The following is a 25,810-nucleotide window of genomic DNA, read 5'->3' on the forward strand; positions in this document are numbered from 1 at the left end:
TTACTGCCTGTACTAAGTGAGTATAGGTTGTACTATAACAAATAAAATCCCATGGGCAACAATGTTAATGTATGTGGTTAAAAATACGATATGCAATATATCAACCAAACTATGACCCATACATTTCACTCCTTTTTAACTTTATTAACGTGCCTATATCCAAAAGATTAAAACCCTTTCCTCAAAGTATTAACTGAAGAAAGTTGAGCTTTTCATGGTACATTTTTGATATAACTGGATATTTTTACAACACTACTAGTTTTGCACAAAATTGTAGTACTTAGTTTTACAGGTACCCCATACATGTTGCAAGCACAAGGCTACTTGACTCAGTGGTATTAGATAAAATAAAATTGCATACATTTATTGCCCAGGTACAGTCACTGTCACATTTATCAACAGTCTGGCTAGGTCAAAAATCAAGGTGCACCAAACTTTTAATATAGCAGTTAATACCATTAGTCACATTTATCATCGATGGTATTAACAGCTCTATAAAAATGTTGGTGCACCTCGAATTTTGACCCAGCCGGATTGTTATTTGGTTTAGTACTACATGTATATACATGTGTATATATAGATTGCCCATGGAAGGGAAGTGCAATGTATGTTAGGCGGTTGTACTGCCTCGTAATAATACATGTAACTGAAAGTGACCATAGCATACTCTCCAAGGTGCTCAGAATAAGTCCACAGTAAAATGTTGATGGGAAATGACAAGGATTGAGAGAGGAAGACTGGGGTATGGAGGACGGCTATACAAAAAGAGAGAGAGAAAGCTGTCAGAATGGGAAGAAGTAATAAGAGAGGAAAGTGGGAGTCAGAAGAAGAGACAAACAATAGCTGTCTACCTTGGTTAAGCAAGGGGCGGGACATAGCCTTATAGTAAAGCATTTGCTTGATGCACGGTCGGTCTAGGATCGATTCCCGTGGGTTATTTCTCGTTCCAGCCAGTGCACCATGACTGGTATATCAAAGGCCATGGTATGTGCTATTCTATGGGATGGTGCATATAAAAGATCACTTGATACTAATGGAAAAATGTGGCAGGTTTCCTCTCTTAAGACTATATGTCAAAATAACCAAATGTTTGACATCCAATAGCCGATGATTAATAAATCAATGTGCTCTTGTGGTGTCGTTAAACAAAACAAATATTTGGTTAAGCACCCCTCTTACATGTACATATAGTGATATGTGTTGTAACATAATACACACCAAGATCTTGTTAATGATCCACATCAGTGTAACTGTTTCTACACATGGCGCTTCATGTATAGTGCAATGTGTGACTGTATATATGTTTTTTTTATATTGTTTTGTCTTCTTTCCAGGCTAGAAAATACGAATTGAAGCTGCACGAGCTAGCAGGATCAGATAGTGGAAACTACACTTGCATTGTTAAAAATAGCCAGGGACAACTGCAGTACACATTTATTGTTGACGTGGCAGGTATAAATACAAGACTGTATGCGAAGTGTTCATCTTGGTTATGTATTATCACATGTTGCAATATGCACACATCATCATATTGTTATTCAATGTGATTATTTACAGGATGCAAGAAATATTGTCTTCAGAAATGTTGAAAAGTGTTTTAACAGTAAATTGTAAATTTTTTAAAGCAGATTCTTTTTTAATTTAAATAATTTATACTTTTGAACATTATAAAACAGACATCATTTGTGGTAGACAGTGATAAATAATTTAGAAAGAGTGTTGGTGTTCTGTGTTTTTAATGCATTCAGATGCACTGGATATATTATCTAAATATATTCAATACTTTCATCGGATGGTAGAGAAAAAAGTGATATACTTGGAAGCTGTGCAAGTATGTAAATGAGAGTGTTTGTGAGTGTCTGTGTTAATATCCAAGCTAAATATTTTGTGATCTTTTTTTGTCAGATGGTTATCAATAAAATTATATAATTTGAACAAGTGAAGAGGTGGGGGGGGGGGGGGAGAGATTTTGTTCTTGAATTTTCTTTTAATAGCTCTTATGTATCCAGTCTGTAATTTTGCTAGTACTGTTATAAGATGTGTCAGTGACTACATGGAAATAAGACATGCAATACGCTCTGTATTATGTTTGTTTCAGTAAAGATCTGGCCACTGGAGGTGGAAGGTCCGAGCAATCTGACGGTTCCCGAAGGACAAACGGTGAAGTTCCGGTGTCGGGTTCTGAATGACCCCGAGGCCACTATAAGATGGCTGAAGAGGAAGCCAATATCGGCAGACATTCTCAACAAGAAGAAGCCTGATGTAGGTCAAGTACGGTCAGCTTGGCCCGGGCAGCCAGCTCTAGTTCGAAACATCCAGTCTTAAGAGGCCCACTTTTGATTCTGCTAGATTATCTCATTTAGTAAAGACTGATATTTGTGTTAAGCATTCATACCACTCTAGGGTTGGCGTAAATATCTATTATGATAGTGTTCGGAATTTCACCATAAATCATTGATTACAATCGATTTGCACCATCCAATGAATTTTCGATGATACAATGACTTATTGAATTATAGGGACATGATTAAGGATTTGAATTATAAGAACCATCTACGTATTGTAGTAGTCTTCACCAGGATACACCATACAAATTGCTAATTGTACCTTTAGTAACCATTTAATAGCTTAAATGTGTACACATGAAAATAAACCTCAACCCAACATATTTACATCAGTTCCATTGTCTAAACTTGGGGAAATAATTACAATTTGCAAGTGATTATGGATTTTTATAAACAATCTTTAAATCAGTACAGTGCAACTGATATATTTTCTATTATAATTAATCCTAATTAATCCTTGAAACATCACTAATTAGCAGTATATTGAATTTAATTTGCGTTAAACAGCCACCTATGGTAAGAGGCTATCTTTTGATTCTACCGGATTTTCTAATGTAGTAAAGACTGATATCTGTTAGGAATCTAGACCACTTCCTGTCGTAAATATCTGTTATAATAAATTTTATCTGAATTAAACAGCCACCTGTCTTAACAAGCCAACTTAATATTGGTCTAAATCATCTAAACCAGACCACTTTCTGCTGTAAATATCGGTTATAATAAATTGTATGTGAATTAATCCGCCACCTGTCTTAACAAGCCAACTTAATATTGCTCTAAATCACCTAATCCAGACCACTTTCTGCTGTAAATATCGGTTATAATAAATTGTATGTGAATTAAACTGCCATCTGTCTTAACAAGCCAACTTAATATTGCTCTAAATCATCTAATCTAGTACAAATTGGCTGGCATTATGCACTCTTCTTTTTGAAAAAACTTTCAAAAGTTAAATTTATATATTAAAGAATATGTATCTAATTTGCAGATTATGTCTTCTGAAAGTTACATTGAAACAATATACATAATGTTTGTTCTTGTTTTTGTTTTTCAGTTTATAGAAACTTCTGGGAAAGAAGACCCGGAACTGATGGTTATTAAGAATGTGAAGGTTAAAGACGCGGGCCAGTACACGTGCCTGGCTGGCAATCTGTGGGGGCTCAAGTACATGGATGCCTGGCTGACTGTCATTCCAACGGGAAACAGTCCCACAGGTAGAACGTTCATGGCATGCCACAAATGACTTGTGCTATAGCTTTATTAACACAGGAAAATTATATTGGTAGTGTTTTGGAAAACGTCATTCCAATGAGAAACAGTCCCACTTGTAGAACTTTTGGGTCATGCCACAACTGACTAACTCTATAGCATTATTAACACAGGACAGTTATATTGGTAATGTTTTGGAAATGTATGTTCGAGGCATTCCACAAATGACTGGCTCTATAGCATTATTAACACAGGACAGTTATATTGGTAGTGTTTTGGAAATGTATGTTCGAGGCATTCCACAAATGACTGGCTCTATAGCATTATTAACACAGGACAGTTATATTGGTAGTGTTTTGGAAATGTATGTTCGAGGCATTCCACAAATGACTGGCTCTATAGCATTATTAACACAGGACAGTTATATTGGTAGTGTTTTGGAAAATGTCATTCCAATGGGAAATAGTCCTACAAGTAGAACGTTCGAGGCATTCCACAAATGACTGGCTCTATAGCATTATTAACACAGGAAAATTATTTTAGTAGTTTTTAGGAAAATACTGATGCCCGGGGTGCAGAAGATAACTGACATAATATAGTCAAATGCACAGTGGTTGGGATAAAAAAAAAAAAAAATTGTTACTAATGCCGTCTTGAAGTTAACACTGGTAGTATGCTACTTGGACATGTAAGCCATAGTAAAATATCAGAAACTGGACAGTTGGCTATGACTGCGAAATATACACCTAGTGATAGGTGGGCATAGCTGATATCAGAAACTGGACAGTTGGTTATGACTGCGAATGATCAATCATATATGTGGTAGGTGGTCATAGCTAATATCAGAAACTGGACAGTTGGTTATGACTGCGAATTATATACCTGGTAGGTGGGCATAGCTGATATCAGAAACTGGACAGTTGGTTATGACTGCGAATGATCAATCATATATGTGGTAGGTGGTCATAGCTAATATCAGAAACTGGACAGTTGGTTATGACTGCGAATTATATACCTGGTAGGTGGGCATAGCTGATATCAGAAACTGGACAGTGGGTTATGACTGCGAATGATCAATCATATATGTGGTAGGTGGTCATAGCTAATATCAGAAACTGGACAGTTGGTTATGACTGCGAATGATCAATCATATATGTGGTAGGTGGTCATAGCTAATATCAGAAACTGGACAGTTGGTTATGACTGCGAATGATCAATCATATATGTGGTAGGTGGTCATAGCTAATATCAGAAACTGGACAGTTGGTTATGACTGCGAATGATCAATCATATATGTGGTAGGTGGTCATAGCTAATATCAGAAACTGGACAGTTGGTTATGACTGCGAATGATCAATCATATATGTGGTAGGTGGTCATAGCTAATATCAGAAACTGGACAGTTGGTTATGACTGCGAATTATATACCTGGTAGGTGGGCATAGCTGATATCAGAAACTGGACAGTTGGTTATGACTGCGAATGATCAATCATATATGTGGTAGGTGGTCATAGCTAATATCAGAAACTGGACAGTTGGTTATGACTGCGAATTATATACCTGGTAGGTGGGCATAGCTGATATCAGAAACTGGACAGTTGGTTATGACTGCGAATGATCAATCATATATGTGGTAGGTGGTCATAGCTAATATCAGAAACTGGACAGTTGGTTATGACTGCGAATGATCAATCATATATGTGGTAGGTGGTCATAGCTAATATCAGAAACTGGACAGTTGGTTATGACTGCGAATGATCAATCATATATGTGGTAGGTGGTCATAGCTAATATCAGAAACTGGACAGTTGGTTATGACTGCGAATTATATACCTGGTAGGTGGGCATAGCTGATATCAGAAACTGGACAGTTGGTTATGACTGCGAATGATCAATCATATATGTGGTAGGTGGTCATAGCTAATATCAGAAACTGGACAGTTGGTTATGACTGCGAATGATCAATCATATATGTGATAGGTGGTCATAGCTAATATCAGAAACTGGACAGTTGGTTATGACTGCGAATTATATACCTGGTAGGTGGGCATAGCTGATATCAGAAACTGGACAGTTGGTTATGACTGCGAATGATCAATCATATATGTGGTAGGTGGTCATAGCTAATATCAGAAACTGGACAGTTGGTTATGACTGCGAATGATCAATCATGTATGTGGTAGGTGGTCATAGCTAATATCAGAAACTGGACAGTTGGTTATGACTGCGAATTATATACCTGGTAGGTGGGCATAGCTGATATCAGAAACTGGACAGTTGGTTATGACTGCGAATGATCAATCATATATGTGGTAGGTGGTCATAGCTAATATCAGAAACTGGACAGTTGGTTATGACTGCGAATGATCAATCATATATGTGGTAGGTGGTCATAGCTAATATCAGAAACTGGACAGTTGGTTATGACTGCGAATGATCAATCATATATGTGGTAGGTGGTCATAGCTAATATCAGAAACTGGACAGTTGGTTATGACTGCGAATGATCAATCATATATGTGGTAGGTGGTCATAGCTAATATCAGAAACTGGACAGTTGGTTATGACTGCGAATTATATACCTGGTAGGTGGGCATAGCTGATATCAGAAACTGGACAGTTGGTTATGACTGCGAATGATCAATCATATATGTGGTAGGTGGTCATAGCTAATATCAGAAACTGGACAGTTGGTTATGACTGCGAATCATATACCTGGTAGGTGGGCATAGCTAATGTCAGAAACTGGACAGTTGGTTATGACTGCGAATCATATACCTGGTAGGTGGGCATAGCTAATGTCAGAAACTGGACAGTTGGTTATGACTGCGAATCATATACCTGGTAGGTGGGCATAGCTAATGTCAGAAACTGGACAGTTGGTTATGACTGCGAATCATATACCTGGTAGGTGGGCATAGCTAATGTCAGAAACTGGACAGTTGGTTATGACTGCGAATCATATACCTGGTAGGTGGGCATAGCTTATGTCAGAAACTGGACAGTTGGTTATGACTGCGAATCATATACTTGGTAGGTGGGCATAGCTAATGTCAGAAACTGGACAGTTGGTTATGACTGCGAATCATATACCTGGTAGGTGGGCATAGCTAATGTCAGAAACTGGACAGTTGGTTATGACTGCGAATCATATACCTGGTAGGTGGGCATAGCTAATGTCAGAAACTGGACAGTTGGTTATGACTGCGAATCATATACCTGGTAGGTGGGCATAGCTGTCCCGAAGTTACAGAGGATACTTTTTGACCTTTACAGTATGTAGTTGATAGAATCATTTTACTAGCTTTGTTGACATGAGACCGGCCTCGGTGGCGTTGTGGTTAGGCCATCGGTCTACAGGCTGGTAGGTACTGGGTTTGGATCTCAGTCGAGGCATGGGATTTTTAATCCAGATATCGACTCCAAACCCTGAGTGAGTGCTCCGCAAGGCTCAATGGGTAGGTGTAAACCACTTGCACTGACCAGTGATCCATAACTGGTTCAACAAAGGCCATGGTTTGTGCTATCCTGCCTGTGGGAAGTGCAAATAAAAGATCCCTTGCTGCCTGTCGTAAAAGAGTAGTCCATGTAGTGGCGACAGCGGGTTTCCTCTAAAAAACAGTGTCAGAATGACCATATGTTTGACGTCCAATAGCCGATGGTAAGATAAAACATCAATGTGCTCTAGTGGCGTCGTTAAATAAAACAAACTTCTTCTTCTTCTTGTTGACATGATTTTGTTTTCATGAGTCATAACATTATTCTAAATCATTGACTTACTCAGTCGTGTCATTGGTATTTTCAAAGTGTATGACAACCTGACAAGAACATTATTAATTACAGAGTTAGATCTTATCTACTTAATGTGGTAAAAGTAACATTACTTCCATTTACTATTTTACCAAATTCAAGATTCTTTCACAAATATATTTTTAACACTGATGAATAGCAAAGCCATTACTGCATTTCATTCCAGCCAAAGGCTGTAGTGTGTACTATCCTGTCTGTGATGCTGCATATATATATAAGAACTCTTACTACTAATCAACAAAAAATATAGCGGGTTTCCTCTCTGAGACTGTATGTGGAATTACCAAATGTTTGACATCCAACAGCCGATGATTAATAAACCAAATGAATATTTTAACTTTTAATATGACCGACTCCGACTTTGTTTGGGGCTGGGATGTAGCTTTGATGTGTGGTCGGTCTGGGATCGATGCCCGTCGAAACACAGAAGGCATGATCAGTCTGGGCTATTTCTCGTTCCAGCCAGTGCACCATGACTGGTATATCAAAGGTTGTGGTATGTGTTATCCTGTCTGTGGGATGATGCATATAAAAGATCTCTTGCTGCTAATCAGAAAGAGTAGCCCATGAAGTGGTGACAGCGGGTTTCCTCTCTCAGTATCTGTGTGGTCCATAACTATATGTCTGATGTCATATAACCATAAATAAAATGTGTTGAGTGCATCATTAAATAAAACATTTCCTGACTTTGTTTTTCCTGCACAGTGTCCCTGCAGACTGTGAGACCCACCACAATGCCTGTGACGACACCGAAACCAAGACGGAGACATACGACAGCACCGTCTATCTGGAACTGGACAAACCCACCACCCAGACAGACGACGTTCATCTGGAATCCTTACCCCACACACAAACCTTCACGAGGCGGTAAAAACCATGACCATGGTGGACGCAAACGAAAACCTCCAAGGAGGAAAGATAAGAAAACGACAGTACCTTCTTTTGGTACGACGACAACAACGGAAATGTTCGAATTTCAGACGATACGGAGAGTTGAGACGGGTCGCGACCGAGATATGTACGATCCTCGCCTCAAGGAGAACAACCCAAGACTAAAGAATGAAGACCCACGTGACAAGAAGCCGAAGTCGAAAGATGGCGAAGGTAAAGAGGGTAAAGGAAAGAAGAACAAAGAGGGGAAGAATACGAAGGCCACGGGGCTCGAGGAACGAAACACCAAAGGGATGATCAGTCTGTGGACCATCTACACGATCGTTGGAGCCATCGCAGGAGTCATTCTCCTACTGGGACTGATTGCTATAACGGTGGCACTGTGTTGCAGAAAGGACAGCAATGGGGTGTACAAATCCACCAGAGTGTAGTGTGATGGGTAATCCATACAATGTGGAAGGAGATGTTAAATCCACATATACAGATATTTACATATGTATGTGGGTTTTTCTATGGCACTGAAGTGTGTAGCTGGGTGCTACAGAGTGAAAAGGAGGTCATGACTATTTTCACAACCATTCAAGTTAACAAGTTTGTGTAATTTGTTGTATCCAGGGTTGTGTAACATGCTGATAAATGACTTCTTAATTAAGCATTCTCATTACATAAAAGAAACTTACATACAATTCGAGTGTAAATTCATTGTGTTTTTGTTATGTTACTTTTCATGTTTTTTTTGTTTTTTTCTACAATATTGTTGCCATGAGAGATCCATTTGCATTATACTTAAAATATTGAAAATGTACAGTTTCATCATGTGTATGCAAAATGTGATGTTTATTTTCAAAGAATAGACATAAAACTTACAAAAGCACAGTTTGTGTGTGTGTTAAGTGGAATTATTCATTTTAAGAATCAACATCAACAGGTGCATTTGACATGCAAACATTTGTGAAATTTAAAATGTCAGTCTGAAAAACAACATCAGATAAGCACGCTCATATACATGTACATAACATGATCAGTGAATTACCATTCATTAGTTTTTATCTACAAAGTTCATTACTACCTTTGATGTATTCAAAGGTTCATATATCGTAATTGAATGATGGATAGACTTCATATTATTAATATGTGATCACTTTATTTGAGGTTGATCCAATTAACCTTTGTGAAAGAGTGTTGTTGTGCATTACTTATTGTAGTTAAATTAATAAACATATACTTGTTTATAACCAAACTACTGTCAAACTAATTGCAACAATTTTTTTTTTTAATTTTTTTTTCGCGAAATTAAAAATAAATACTAAACTTCTTTCATTAAAACTAAACACTGTGCATGAGACTTGATTGTCTACTGTTCGGGAGAAACCGTTCTGATCTGTCTCATCACTTACAGTTTATAATACAGATTCAGGAAAGACAACTCTTTCTCAAATAGTTGAAACAAAAGTTGTGGCTCAGTTTTGCCTGACCCTTGTGTGGCATTTCTATGGCAGCATTGAACATTTGTTGGAAGTTGTGCCAAAAGATTTACCTACCATTTTACAGGCGGTTACAAGATGGGAATCATTTTGTGAATTGTGTGCCCTTGTAACCAGTAAAATGTTTTGCTTCCGAGTATTCTAAATGTGTAAATAGGTGCTTCAAGGACCATCATGGGTTAATTTTATATTTATTAATTGCAGCTGAAACCTTTTTACACCTTTGTGACAATTTCTGAAAGGTTTTAAAATGATATATTCATATCTCAAAGAAATCTGCTTTCAATTTTTATGAAAATTGAAAACTAATTTTGTTTGCTATTTTTAACCCTGTACATGTATGTGTGTTTGGACTTTATTGAGCATACTGGCAAGACAATATCCCCTTATAAAATTAATCACAGTCGTCCTTTTAAAAAAAAGGTTTGCTGCAATGCCATCCATCATACTTGTAGTAGTTGTTGGTTAGCAGGTGGGCAAATTTTGTCTTAATGATTTTAGGAAGAGTGGGAAATAAAAGTAAAAAAAAGGCCGAAAACGTTTGAGTAAAGACACATTTTGTGAATGGTTCAGATTGCAACAAGCCATTTGTTTCTGTACTGTTGGCTCTAGTGAAGAATACATAGAGCTGACATTTTGTTTTACATCAAAACATTTCATTACCTCAAATTCGCATTATTTGTCGGCATTTATTTGATCCATCTGTGAAATAAATAGGGCTTTTGTATCTAGCAACAAGTTTTATTACCTCAGATTTAAATTTAAAAAAAAATGTTGATCAGATGGTATCTGAGCAAAATATTTTCACACTACTTTCTATGTACATGTACATATTACAAACACAAGTGTATTTAATCTTGCATTTATTTTGGTCATCTTAGTTATACTTCAATTTTAGAGTTTTTATAGCATGCAGTTTATTAGGAGATAATTCCAGCAAAACATTAATGAATGTAAAATAGGAGAGAGATTTATTTTTAACTTCAGCCTTAATTTGAGATTTATGGAAATCTACATACATGTACATGTGCATTGTGCACTTCATCTCAAGTATTAAAAAACCCTAAAAAAAACCCCAACAACAATGACTTGCTATTTCTTGTTTTTTGACTATTTTTCTGCAACACAGATCATTTGTAATGTTAATAATTTGAGATGGCAAAAAGTAATGTTTAAATAAATGAGTTGGTGAATACTATTAAGAAGGATTTAGCATTATTTGACTGATAATTACTCGCATACAGACAACTTACATGGGTGTCACACTTGATGACATATCATTTGGGAGATTGGCATTGGGTCGTGTGACGACAGTGGCACCACCAAAATGAACATAAAGCAAATGAAAAGTAATAGTAATGCTGAATATTCCACTGCTATTGGAGTGAACCAAAATTCTATGTGGTCTTCTTATGCTAATTTTATGACTGGTTTTACCCTTTATATCTTTGCATTGTACATAAATCATTTGCATTTATCACTTATTTTACAAAAAACCCTCCTAAACTTAATAAGTAATTACCCTATAGGTTTTCTGAAAAAACTTGGGTTTTTAAAAACTTATTATCATTTTATTTGCTTTTGTTTTTGTTAATTTAATATTTTTACGCTAGTGGTAATTTTAAAGCTGCATTTAATTTACATAAACAACTTGTGGAGTAGTTCATTTATGCAATAATGGATTTAATATTTATGCATACAGGAAAAAATATATATACCTGATAGCAAATGTGTGCCAATTCATGTTTATTTTTTAGGTGAAAAGAAATGGAATAATTGGTGATCTGGCTTACAGCAAAAATATTTGGCCTTGCTTTGACTGGGCATTGAATTACTGAAATATTTTGGTATCAATGAAGGGAAGGCTATTTTAGCTGTCATTTTCTATTTTCATAGATGCATGTATTATATAATGGAAATAATTTACGGCTATCATGTTGCTAAACTGATAACAGTTTAATAATAATGAATCCAGATATACACTAAGACAAAACGGTTTAGTAATTTGCTACATGTACTATTGCATTGTACTTTAAAAGTAGGCTGCATTCAATGAAGTGACAGTTAACGCATTTCATTTGGTACTGAAAATACTTGTACTCATCAGTTAAATCCAGTGACTTGATTTCACTTTGAAAGTCACAGGTTTCCTTTTATCTAAGCACATTTACCAAATGGCAAAACAGTTGTGTCTTAGTATATATAAATCTACAGTATATATGATGTACATATGTATTTGTGAATGTATTTGAACATTTCTTTTTTTCGATCAGTTATTTGATCAAATGTTTTTAAACTGTGTTATCATATATAGAAGTGTGTGGGAGACACATGTTTTATATGTAACTGGATAATACTATTTAAATATCAGTCCTGTTGTGTGTCAGTCAGTATCACAACACATTGCAACAGAGGTGGATTAATGTGCAACCTAAATCATGGCCTCTTAGAAATATTTTCTATGAGACAATAACAGCATTGAGATTTTAATTGTTTTGGCATTCTATTTACCTGAAACTAAAAGCATTTTTAAAAAACACATGTATGATGTTTGCTAAAACACACTTTTTTGGGTTTTGTTTTTTTGTTTTTACTACTTAATTAGGCTAATGTTAGTGGATTAAACCAGTGTTATAGTTTATAGATAAAATAAAAAATGTGAAATATTTTTCCAGTTTGTCAAAAGATGAAGTTGATTTGTTCCCAGACTACTTCTTTCCCTCAAACATTGTGAGTGTGACACAGTTTTCATTCTCTCACTGACTGCATTACTATAATCAGAAGATTAGGCCATTATAAATTAAATGTTAGATTTTCATTCAAATTGTTTGCAAAATAGGCAGGAGGTGAATTACTTCATATAAAGAATTTTTTTAAATTTTTTTTTATTCTCGGTGCAGATGGGGATGAAAATTTAGGACTTATTTTATAATGGCTTTATAGTAAAAAAAACTTAGAACTAAATTTATGAAAGGTGATAAATGCATAATTTATTTTACACAAAATAAGATGTGTATGCATGGCTAAGCACTTGCATTTGCCGTAAATTATTACATGTGCATGATGGTTCAGGTTAAATACCTTTAATAAATTTTGCCCATAATGTCCATAAATGTACATGAAAATGAAAATGCTGCCTTAAAATTGGAAGTTATAATATACATGTAGTAGGCAGTTACCTGTTTTCATTAGATTTGACTTAATATTAATAATATGGTTTACATAGGCCATTGTATGAAATATATACAGGTGTCCTACCCTCATCAAACATAGCATTAGATCAACTTACTAAAATGTGTTGTTTTCGGATGGTAATTTTTATTTACCCTTTTCATCTTTCATTAGTACACTTTAAGTAACTATTTAATTAAATACTTTTATATTATCAAAATGCATTAGTTAATTTCATTACATAACAAGTAGTTTAGGTAACTTCACTTTTGATTTTAATGCTAATAATTTAATGACTTATGGGTAATAAATGTGTTGGTAAACCCATTGCCAGGAGACCATATTTTGATTAAAATGGATCTTGGTATACCAAAATATATAATTTGGAAATGCATTGAACATGTAGGTGAAATTAACACAAAGAGCATGTCCCCATGTGTACAGAAACATGCAGTCACTTCCCCACACTACTTCCATGTGGCCCCACTCCTGGCAATGAGATATATTAGAAGAACATACAATAGATATTTATGTATATTGATGTTACATTTTTACCAGTCCGAGCATTTGATAAAAGTCAGTTTTTTATTATTTTATTTTACAACAAATTTTATTTGCTATCCTTAGTTCATGCACCAAATAAAATTTTACTATATTTTGTATACATTTTCCCCTTCACACCACCCCAAAAAGAAACAACTGCAATTAATGTTTGCTTTTTTGTTTTTGTTTTTTCAAGCACAACAATTAATCATGCATATTTTATTTACCGTCCTTATTTGGAGTTTTCTTCAAAATACTCAGGATATATCAGACGATTGTTGCCATGGGAAGTGATTTATTAATTTTTACTTATTTCACTTTTGTTTGTTATATCGTTAACATCTAAATGTCGGTTTGTATTGTGGTACTTAGCAAGTAATGTTAAAGATTGCGTCCTTGCTGCTATTACTAGTTATTGCATTAATTTTGTCAATGAATGTCTGTTTAGTAGTTGTAGTATGTATTTTGTTAGTGTTTTGTTTATGTTGTGTAAGCCTTTTTAAAAAATAACATTTTAATATTAATATTAATATAATATTATAATACTTAATAAGTTGAATGATCAAGAAGTGGGTGTGCACCATTCTAAACAAACTACAAAACAAAAAAACCTTTAAAAAAGGTTTAATATTTGGTAAATTAAACTGTTAATACTTCCTATCATAGTTTATTATGTTCAGTTTGAATTCAGATTCCTTCAGAGGTTTTATTTGGGGGGTATGGTGGGTGTGTGAACCACTGTCGTAGTCAGATTTGTGACGACAATGAAAAGACATGTAATTTTGTGGGATGTTAACTAACTTCAGTACAATTTTATGAAGATAGATGAATATTTATTTTTGGTGATTCGGATGTATGGCATATTTGGGGACTTGAGTGGTTCTGGTGGGTGACATGTTAGCGCCGGTCATTTGGCATTGTAACTTTGATTATTGTAAGATGATCCTAAGATGCAATATATTTACTTATGTTGATTAGTGTATTATTAGGCTTCAACCAAAGAGGATGTTTGCTTTGTTTTTGTTTCTCAAAACATTTACTAGAATTTGGACATTGAAGTTTGTTTACGGAATGCTTTTGAGTGTTATTGTAACAGGAATCAGAGTTGTTACTTTATGGCAAAAGTTGTCAAACTGACTGGAAGCAATTGTTAGAATTTTGATCTGAAACTTTAAAGGTGTAATCTCAGTTGCAAGTGCCACATTTTACTATCAATAACTATACATTAGTTTATCTCACTTGGCTTAAACAGTGGTTTTCTCAAGAATATCAAAATTGTAATGTGTTACCACTTGGCTTAAACAGTGGTTTTCTCAAGAATACTTGAAGAAAAATACAGATACATTAAAAAAATCTTAATGTATCCATCAAAATATTAGCCAGGTATTTGTTTGTTTGTTTGTCATTGTGTATATGCAATTCAATTTCATGCACATTGGATTTTGCAATAATATAAATAGTAGCAAATTTATGAAATTTGGATGCAAAAATGAGAAATTAATCAATATGTTAATGTTTTTGCCTACGGGTAAATGCAAAAACTATTCCTTTAACTGACAACAATAAGTTTGTGTCGTTGTTAACTTTGGGTGTAGGGTTATGATTTTTTTTTTTTTTAATGATTATGAAATAAATTTTAAATTGTGTCCAACATTCAGTTAATGACTCCCAGTGTATGGACATTTTGTGTGGGGGAATCCATACACACCACTGTTAGAAACCTCTGTCATACAGTACATCCTAGTCATATATACAGTATTGACTGTAGAACCTTCTGTATAGCACTGCTGTTTTGTTGTTGTCATGATGACCAGCAATATTCTGAATGCTTTTTGTTGTAATGATGAAGAGCAATATTCTGAATACTTTTTGTTGCCATGATGACAAAGCAATATTCTGAATGTTTTTTGTTGTCATGATGACAAAGCAATATTCTGAATGCTTTTTGTTGTCATGATGAGAAAGCAATATTCTGAATGCTTTTTGTTGTAATAATGACAAAGCAATATTCTGAATGTTTTTTGTTGTAATGGTGATGAGAAATATTCTGAATGCTTTTTGTTGTCATGATGACAAAGCAATATACTGAATGCTTTTTGTTGTCATGATAACAGCAATATTCTGAATGCTTTTTGTTGTCATGATGACAGCAATATTCTGAATGCTTTTTGTTGTCATGATAACAAGCGATATTCTGAAATTCTTTTTGTTGTAGATGTACCTTGAGAACCAGCTCATCAGGGAGATGTTTTGTCTTTAGTTGTCCTTGTGTTTTGTTTTTATTTCGTAATGTGCATTGTACCTTTGTAAAAAATCATTTAGCTTTAACGTCAGATGTTTGGTTTGAATGTTGATAGGCAAGTAGTTGAATGTTATTTTATTTACTGATTTATCTTCTCTAGGCAAGTGAATGTTGGTGTTGACATGTCTTGAATCAAGAAAGTTTAGAGAGCACAAATAAAACATTTCATACAACAAAAAGGTTTGGACTTTTGTTTCAGTCTGATGAACATTGCACTGTTGTAATAAATCAGATGTCAAATTAGTTTACGTCCTTGTTCGAAACCAGTTCTTGCAGCATGTTCTTCCTAAAAAATATATAAATCAATTGGAAATGAAAAGGCGTGCTATCAGGTTGTAGTAATGATCAATTCGTAGAGAGCTTAGGATTATTTTTAAACGAGCTTAATTTTTCTGGTAGTTTTAAAATGTCACTATGGACCTCACGGTTAGTTTCGTTGTTACAGTGGTTAGGATACTGAATACGAGCTGATGCTGGGTTCAAATGTCATCAGAGGCTGATTCGGACTTAGAGTTGAAGGCTGGTTCAGATCTCGCCAAAGGCCGATTTGAACGTTACTTAACTTTCTCGCCTATTGATTTTTCACCCTCATAATATTGTAATCGTCATATGTTGTACATCTTTACAAACATTCTTTTACACTTGATTTGTCGGGAGTCCCATTGGTTTTCTGTGCAGTCCACTTTATCAGCGTTCGAAATAAGCACTTGTCCCGACAAGTGAAAATTTACTCGGACAAGCATAATTTACCTTAGTGGTACCTACGGGAAGCAGTGGTGCATACTAAATATTAACACATGTTGGAAACCACGGAATTCGACAAAACGTTCAGACTGAACCTTTATTGCAGTTGATGGGGAATGGTTCACAGTGCCCAAACATAGTTAAAAATACAAGAACTGCTATGTGAAACTTCAATGACAGAAACGTGATGCTAAATGCTAGTTGGAGTAGGAATAAAAACCACACACACGCACGCAGTGTAACGGGTGAGATGAGATGAGAGTGCGGACATAGATGGACAAATCAATTCTTACAATAGTATTTTCACCAAATGTCATGTACTGCAAATATTTATTAAATGTTTATGCAGTTGATTGTTCTGCGAGTTTCTTTGCATTTGCGGGAGACGGCTTCCAAATGTGGATTTATGCGATACAATATGCTTCACAAGATTAATACAGCAAACTGTAACAATTGTATATTGGCTGTATTTTATTACCATACACCTCTTGCATTTATATCTCGTCTATATTTAAATATTACGACGGTAACTGATCGTTTGCCACAACATCCGATGAATTTATAAGGTCCGTAGAACTAGTAATGAAAAGTGGAGGTGCCCATGTTATCCCTCAAAGGGGGGGAGGGGGGGAAGCATTTTTCCCAGCAAAGGTTTGATCTGTGGATGATCTCGGACAGTTTCCTAGTATTTTGAGAACAAAATAGTAATCGTTTTAGAAGACAATATTTGGCTGTTATAAAGGTTTTTTGGTTCGTTTTTTTTTTTTTATATAGGCACAAACACTCTTCACTCGGTATCTACGGGCCTATTTTTATAATTATCGTCTTTACATGTTTATTATTGTTTTTGTATGCGACTTTGTTTGTTTCAAATCACACCTATATATTCTATTGGATACCACAGTGATATTCAAATCTGATGTTATATCATTTTATTATTCAAACCGCTTGCAATATAACATTCATTATTGCCATACCTATAACAACAATAAAACAAGTTGTCACGAATCCATATTTAAGATAGGTCCAATAGCTGAACTGGTATCCTAATGAGGTTTTAGACTTCTGAGCAACAATGAGATTAGCCACACTGCCAAACAGCGTCAGATTCCCTGCAATTGTGGAGCACCACGCGAGATAGAGAACAAGAGGAAACTGATTTGTGCAGGGCTGGAGCTGTTCAAGGACAATGATGGTCAGTGGGACATTGCTGAAGATGTTGGAGCAGACGACAACAAAGACACACAGGATAGTCAAGCTGGAGAAGCTGTTGAACTTGGAGTGGGACAGGCCCATGGTCTTCCAAATCCAGCGAGGAATTCGCGTAGCATTGAACCCCGCCATCCAGACAAACAGACCGAAGAACATGACGAGCACACTCCAGTCCACCCGTCGTATGATGAAGAAGGCACTGCGTTTGTTCAACACGGCGTCCACTAACATCAAAAATGTTGCTGTCGCAATGGGAAGAAGGCCTGTATAATGTAAAAAAACTAAAAGTGAAATATTATTCCCCTAGTCTATGCTAATGATACAAAGACAAAGATGTGTACGCACTACTATTTAATTTACCTCAGACGAAACCTACGATTCAGGATATAACAGAATTTTGTCAAGAAATAGGACGTATCGTGTCCACCTACAAAAGCATAGACCTACATGTACTTTCTTTAAAGTGATAATACATGTTATTCTAAAACATTTTGCAATGCTGTATCTTCCATGTTATTTTCTCTGGATTGTTGGATACTCTACAACACTTATCAACAATACGCCCAGCCATCACCATCCAGTAAAGGTAAGAAGCAAAATCAAGGTAGATATGGTCCTGGTCAATGCATATTAGAATAATATAAATTCTAATAATGCTTTATTTAATAACGGTTTCTTTGCGGAGGTAGTAATAATAATATCGGTTACTTACAACTTCTGGGAGGCTCACATGGAATGTCATCTTTGATAAAGAATCATTTGTCAAATGTATTTATGTTCTGTTATATAAACTATAAAATTATAATTTTTATAAAGACTAGTTGTGATTATAGCGGGAGAGGAAAGTGCCACCTACTTCTGCAGAGTAATAAAAAACAAATTCATTGTATCGTATAAAAATGATACGTAGTTACATACCCATATCAAAGTGAACAACGTCTGTATCCACAAACAATAGCCCCAGCAAAGTTAGAAGACTGATCCATAAACATATATGAAAAGGTTTCGACTCGCTTGCTTCAAATTCTATATCTACCGTTTTCTGGATGTCTATCTCAAAGCAAGCCTTCTCCGCGACCTGTATCGCTGGAATTGCAATGCTCTGAACAGATCGAGTTATTCCCAATTTCTTCGAAGTCTGCAATCCAGACGATGTATTTTGATGCTGGGTTGAAGATGTACCATTTCCATTCATGTGTTCTTTGTAACTATCAGTTGCATTAATTGAGTCTACATTTGTGTTACCGGGAGAGTGTTCGTTATCGGATGTCATTTCAATGGCGTCATTTTTATTTTTACCAATAAATGCTTTTCTTTGTTCCTTATTATTGACTGTATTATTTCTTTCTTTATGGGAAGTCCTTGAACGTATTTTCCAGTGAATATTCAGAAAACAAACGTTCAGTACAGACCCTATGATGGTCGGTAGTCCAATAAACATTATGCATCTAAACAGATCCAGTCTGCTCTGTCTAAAATGAGGCACATTGGTTTTGGAAGCTATTAGCGCCATCTGAGGATTTCCGAATATCGTAGCTGCACTGCCTATGTTGGCCGAGGTGGCGATTGCCAGCAACAGGGTCTTAAGTTCTACCCGTGGTCGGTTCTGGTTCTTCCAGTTTTCCAGCCACAAGGGAGTGAGAACGACACAGGCTGCATCATTGGTGATGAAAGCAGACGTCAAACTGGTCGCCAGACACACTCGCCACAGATAACTCGCAAAAGAGATATCATCTTTCAACATTCTGCTTATTATGCGGTCGATTATCTTCTCTCTTTCGAAATACCGCGCCATGAGCATCATTCCGAGGAGAAGGACGATCGTACGCATGTTGCCAGGCTCCCCGAGATGCCTGTACGCGTCGTCTTGCGACAGCACGGTGGTGCACACCATCAGCACGGCACCCAGGAGGACGGCAGGCGTGGTACCGAGTGGGAAGAAAGGAAACTCGAACAAGACGAGCGGCAGAATGAGAAGAAATATAACGACTCCAGTAACAACTGTCCCAGTGTCGGCCAACGTGTAATCGAGAAGGAGATGTGACGCGTTGGTCGCGTTGATGTCATGGCATAGACCTGGCCCTGGCTCCATCGTAGTCTTAAACTAAAGGGAACAAGAAGACATATTTATAGAAAGATTAATGAAATTACTAATTATAGTAAAGGAAGAACGGTTAAGTCATCAAGTTGCTGGATTCGTGTCCTGCTGTAGTAGAGGGAGAAGAGGGCATTATTGACACCCCGACAAATACAAAAAGATGCCTTCTAAAGTTTAAAGCGTATGTCTAGAGAAGACCCTATATTAGTGTGCTATGATTCTTGCTAACTGCCCCCCCCCCCCCCCCCCCCCCCGATATTTCAATTAAGCTAAATACGACTTTGGTTCATATCATTGTTAATTTTTAACGACATCACTAATGGATCAACTAATGGATGTAAACATTTGATAATTCCGACATGATAATGTCTTAGAGGAAACCCGCTACAGTTTTCCATTTGCAACATCAATATATCTTTTATAGGCACTTTTCAACAAGACAGCACATACCACGGTCTTTGATATATCGTCGGCGAAATGACAAAACCTCGTAACTACACTTTTTAAAATTTTACAGGAGAGCAAAAAATCTGAATATTTTTCGAAAAATACGTTATTTTGTTATAGTCGTTATTATGCGAACATATTAACAGTCAGGTCAGACTTTACGTGCACATTCAGAGCAAGCTGTTGTAGCGCACGCCTTAACAGTTAATAGTGATAACTACTTAATAGTGGGTGTCAGGTCTACAAATGTATTTACGACATTTTACACCTGAAATGTCGTTAAAACCGTCAGTTACGACATTTTGATCTGGAATTTAACACAGGTTGAAGGAATGAGGCAAGATCTATACATGGATTAAATACACATACAATCAGGTGTAATTAACTGGTTTTATTTACATGTAATCCATGTAATGTGTGAACGTAATGAAATGATGAGCAATCACAGAATGGGTCCACCGAGGAGATTCGATCATACGACCCAAGCACCTCAGCAGACTTCAACCACCACTACGACCTGACCACCACTAAGATCTGACCATCACTAAGATCTGACCACCACTACGACCTGACCATCACTAAGATCTGACCACCACTACGATCTGACCATCACTAACATCTCACCACCACTACGATCTGACCATCATTACGATCTGACCACCACTAAGATCTGACCACTAAGATCTGACCATCACTAAGATCTGACCACCACTACGACCTGACCATCACTAAGATCTGACCACCACTACGACCTGACCACTAAAATCTGACCACCACTACGATCTGACCATCACTAAGATCTGACCACCACGACGACCTGACCATCACTACGATCTGACCACCACTACGACCTGACCATCACTACGATCTGACCACCACTACGATCTGACCATCACTAAAATCTGACCATCACTACGATCTGACCACCACTACGATCTGACCACCACTACGATACGATCTGACCATCACTACGATCTGACCACCACCAAGATCTGACCACCACCAAGATCTGACCATCACCAAGATCTGACCATCACTAAGATCTCACCATCACCAAGATCTCACCACCACCAATATCTCACCATCACTACGATCTGACCAGCATTAAGATCTGACCATCACCAAGATCTCACCACCACTACGATCTCACCACCACTACGATCTGACCACGAGTATATATATATATTTTGTTTTATATCATTTTAAAATTAATTCTTTCCTTTACAGCTGTCTGATGAAGAACGCATCTTCAAGAACCTCTTGACCAAATGGCACATCGGACCCCCCCCCCCCCCCCACCCCCATTCCCACCGCAGCCAGGCGCAGTCTGCCCAAACTTATTCGTCAGTTACTTTCATTAATTTAAAATAAATATAATATAATAAATTTGTCGCTCATTTAGATCTGAAACACCACGAATTTGTCGAATCGGCATGCACCGTCTGTAATCCCTATACGTACCTTTTTCAGCTTACGGTAATCAATAAAAATTGAATCTGTAGGGTAATTCCTCCATCCACACGCTCTGCAGCCACTTCTCGTTTAGCTCACACATATGATATGTATTGGTTGTCATCTCTTGGGATCATTCTCCGGTCGATGGATGTTGAGTTGGATTAGCTCAGTCTACTCGACCGTAAAGTGGCAGGAACCCACCGAAATCGACAGGTGGCGCTGTTACACTCGTTCAGGCGAAGCCTGAGTGAAAACATTTTATAGATGCCATTGACATTATTATGCAATATTAGACATTTTGTTTCCTTTTACCCTCACTATTAACGCAATATTTTGTGATAATTCGCTGAGAATTGCATAAGCGTACGAGACGAGATGGAGTGTGTGAGTGTGTCGGAGCAGAAATCGGGGGGGGGGGGGGCATATACAAATAATCAAATTCGTTAGCTACTCTATATAGCTGTTTGGTAGTAATGCTGATATAAATATATGCTGTTAATATTATTCAGATTCTGGCTTATGGATAATGGAGAATTGGCATTATTATTTTTTATTTCATAATCAACATCTGGATTTTATTTAGAAAGTTTGTAAGATAACTTTAATTTTTTGAGACTTGTTAATTTTAGTAAAATTATATTTCTGTAATTCACGTTCACACACGCATGGCTAAGACAAAAAGGTATATTATTATGACGTCATAAACGATTGTTCACGTAGCATCGGCGTGTGTGCGTGTATTATTTGCCCAACTATGAATGATTTGAGGAATAAGTATATTAAACAATGTTACCACAGACGTCCAAGCGTATTTAGGCTCACTGAACTATTAACAACTGAAAACAATAAAGACATCAATAACCTGGGAAAATATTTAGTTTTGGCAAATAAAGTTAGAGACGATTTACTGCAGCTTACTTAAAATATGACATCCATTAACCTTCCGTTTCATTAGCTAGTATATCAATCATATTTCATCTGGTATACATCAATATATACATATATATTTAGAATTAGAATTATTACTATACCACGATAATGTTTATAGTGCACATATATATGTACATCCCACCATTATTACTAGTATACTATGTTAATTTTACCATTAATTCTTAAATCACTCTCCACCTGTATTTGTATATTTGTATATATATATATATATATATATATATATACTCTTCAAAAAAAGAAACGCAAAAGGGTACAAATGGGTTATAACTCCGATTTTATGTTTCCTACCGGTTCATGCTTTGTGAATATAAGGTCATTGCATGTCCCAAACACATTCCCACGGTTACATTCGATAAAACGCAGATACTGTACAATAAAGTTCCAAAATGTGAATATCGCAAAAACGCAGCCACGTGCAAACCATGTCACCACTGCACGTGCGTTGTCTGCACGTGCAACATGAACACCGACAGTATAAAAGTGCAGGGTGTTCGCTTGCCTGGCCTCTGTATCTGGCCGACATTGACAATCCAGGACATGCCACGTCTCAGTGAACCGCAGAGAAACAATGCCATCGGCTGACTAGACGCAGGCGAATCCAGAACGGCCGTTGCCAGGGCATTCCATGTGTCCCCAAGCACCATCTCCAGACTGTGGGACCGTTACCAGCAACATGGATCAACACGTGACCTCCCTAGATCCGGTCGACCACGGGTCACTACCCCCGGGCAGGACCGCTACATCCGGGTACGCCACCTTCGGGAACGATTGACTACTGCCACCCTCACAGCCGCAGCAATACCATGTTTGCGCAGGATATCCGACCAGACCGTACGGAACCGCCTACGTGAGGTAGGAATTCGTGCCAGACGTCCAGTTCGAGGTGTCATCTTAACACCACAACACCGTCGACTCCGACTGCAGTGGTGCCAGATTCATCGACAATGGCCTCAACTGCGATGGAGACAGGTGTGGTTCAGTGACGAGTCCCGATTTTCTGCTCCGACGTCATGATGGAAGATGTCGCGTGTATAGGCGTCGTGGTGAACGTTATGTGGCAAACTGCGTGCAGGAAGTGGACAGATTCGGCGGGGGTAGTGTCATGGTGTGGGCAGCCATCGCACACACTGGCAGAACTGACCTGGTCCACGTGCAGGGCAACCTGAATGCACAGGGCTACATTGACCAGATCCTCCGGCCACACATCGTTCCAGTTATGGCCAACGCCAACGCAGTGTTCCAACATGACAACGCCAGGCCTCACACAGCACGTCTCACAACGGCTTTCCTACAGAACAACAACATTAATGTCCTTCCTTGGCCATCGATATCACCGGATTTGAACCCAATTGAGCATCTATGGGACGAGTTGGACCGACGCCTCCGACAGCGACAACCACAGCCCCAGACCCTGCCCTGCCCAGACACACGCGGAGGCCACACTCGGTATTGACTCCCGATGACCTTGACCTTGATGATGTGTCCTATCACTTACTCACAATGGACTAGAGTGAATTGTGAACAATCCTGTAACATTTGGTAATTATCGGACTCACCATTCAATAATTAAATCAATTCTCCAAATGTTACGACAATGTGGTTTTGCGTTTCTTCTTTTGAAGAGTATATATATATATATATATATATATATATATATATATATATATATATATATTTCATGTTATATGCAGAACTAGGAAGAAAACCTCTTAAGTTTATTATCCAATAAAGAATTATAAATTTCTGGGCCCGGATTGTCTCTGGCAAACAAACGAAAATATCGTTCTTATTGTATCGGCTAATGTTAAACCACTCTTCTTTACATAACTATCATTATAAATGGATGAGACATGTAGAAGATATATTCAATAACTTAGGTATGACCAATATTTGGTTGTCACTTAGATTTCTCTTCTTGATTATGTTAAATTAAGGCAAAATTACCAGTATTTACAACAATGGAATAGTGACAAATCCTCATCATCAAGCTGCAAAACGTACTCCATATTTAAAGAAAATCTTTTTTTAGAGAAATACTTTACTTTATTACCACAGAAATCCTGGACAACTTTATTAAAATTCAGAACATCCAATCACTATCTGCCAATCGAAACAGGACGCTGGAACAACATTCCAGTAGAATATAGAACATGTATATTTTGTAATAATGATATTGGTGACGAATTTCACTATTTATTCATGTGTACGTTTTTTGCAAACTCTCGTAAATCATTGTTAAAACCATATTACTATATTAAACCTAACATGCTTAAATTTATACAATAAATGACGAATAATAAAATAAGTGTTCTTAAGGAATTGTGTAAATTAATAAGAGAAATTATGGACAAATGCCATAAACCCTAAAGAACAACAGAAAAATATTTTGGATAATTATGTTCGAGTGTATTATTTATTTATTATTAGAATTAATAACTCATTTATATTGTGTATAAATATTATAGTGTTCACATACATGTCTTTAATATACTATACATCATACAGGTACTACTTGCATTACTTGTATATTATCACTATTTTGTCAAAATAATACGAGTATGTAATTAGCAAGTTACCATATTATCAAACCCCATCTTGTCACTGTATTATATTGTGTATTGCATGAACCTCATATGCCGTTGTGTAACGGCCTGTGTCGTAATAAAGTTTCTGTTTCTGTTCTGTGATTATATATGTATGTATTTATGCTGATAAGGATTTTTTTTTTTAACTTAAGAACTTGAGAACTTGTATGCGTGAGCGCGCGCAACTGGCTCCCAATTTTGCCACTCTATTTCTCGTTCGTCAGCACCTTTTTTTTTAAATTAAAAAAAAACTACAACAAAAACTGTGTTGTATCCTGTCCTGTTTGGTGGATAATAGGCATCATTGATATAAAAGTTGTTTATGACAAAGAGTAGCCTATGTGGCGAAATATGTTTCTTCTCTAAGACTAGGCATCGTCGCAAATGTGGCATGCTAACACCCATCTGCCACCTATCTGCTACACATGTCATTATTTCCTTTCATGGATTAAAAGGTCCATCTCATAGTTGCATAATGACCTACCCTACATTTGTTTATTTTTGAATGAAATGTAAATATTATATCCTAAATTACATGCCAACACAAATTAGATCCAAATAC

At 36.7% G+C, this 25,810-nt stretch overlaps 2 protein-coding genes across 3 annotated transcripts in view; one reads left to right on the top strand and one right to left on the bottom strand.

The window, feature by feature from the left end:
• The window catches only part of LOC121382247 (fibroblast growth factor receptor-like 1), a 73,991-nt gene extending 64,856 nt beyond the window's left edge, over positions 1–9,135 (top strand). For both annotated transcript variants that reach the window (XM_041511779.1, XM_041511778.1), the window contains exons 5-8: positions 1,335–1,452; positions 2,099–2,262; positions 3,400–3,559; positions 8,071–9,135. In XM_041511779.1, the coding sequence (XP_041367713.1) occupies positions 1,335–1,452; positions 2,099–2,262; positions 3,400–3,559; positions 8,071–8,687 (1,059 nt within the window). In that variant the 3' untranslated portion in view covers positions 8,688–9,135. The remainder of the gene's footprint in view (positions 1–1,334; positions 1,453–2,098; positions 2,263–3,399; positions 3,560–8,070) is intronic.
• A 2,352-nt stretch (positions 9,136–11,487) lies between these two features.
• LOC121382245 (silicon efflux transporter LSI3-like) lies at positions 11,488–22,057 on the bottom strand. Its single transcript, XM_041511776.1, has 3 exons — positions 21,719–22,057; positions 18,631–19,816; positions 11,488–17,975 (listed from the first exon to the last, which is right to left on the bottom strand). The coding sequence occupies exons 2-3, from the start codon at positions 19,802–19,804 to the stop codon at positions 17,440–17,442; spliced, it is 1,710 nt and encodes a 569-aa protein (XP_041367710.1). The 5' UTR covers positions 19,805–19,816; positions 21,719–22,057; the 3' UTR covers positions 11,488–17,439.
• Positions 22,058–25,810: the final 3,753 nt, after the last annotated feature.

The sequence above is a fragment of the Gigantopelta aegis genome, chromosome 9 (genome assembly GCF_016097555.1).
Source record: "Gigantopelta aegis isolate Gae_Host chromosome 9, Gae_host_genome, whole genome shotgun sequence".
Lineage (NCBI taxonomy): Eukaryota > Metazoa > Mollusca > Gastropoda > Neomphalida > Peltospiridae > Gigantopelta > Gigantopelta aegis.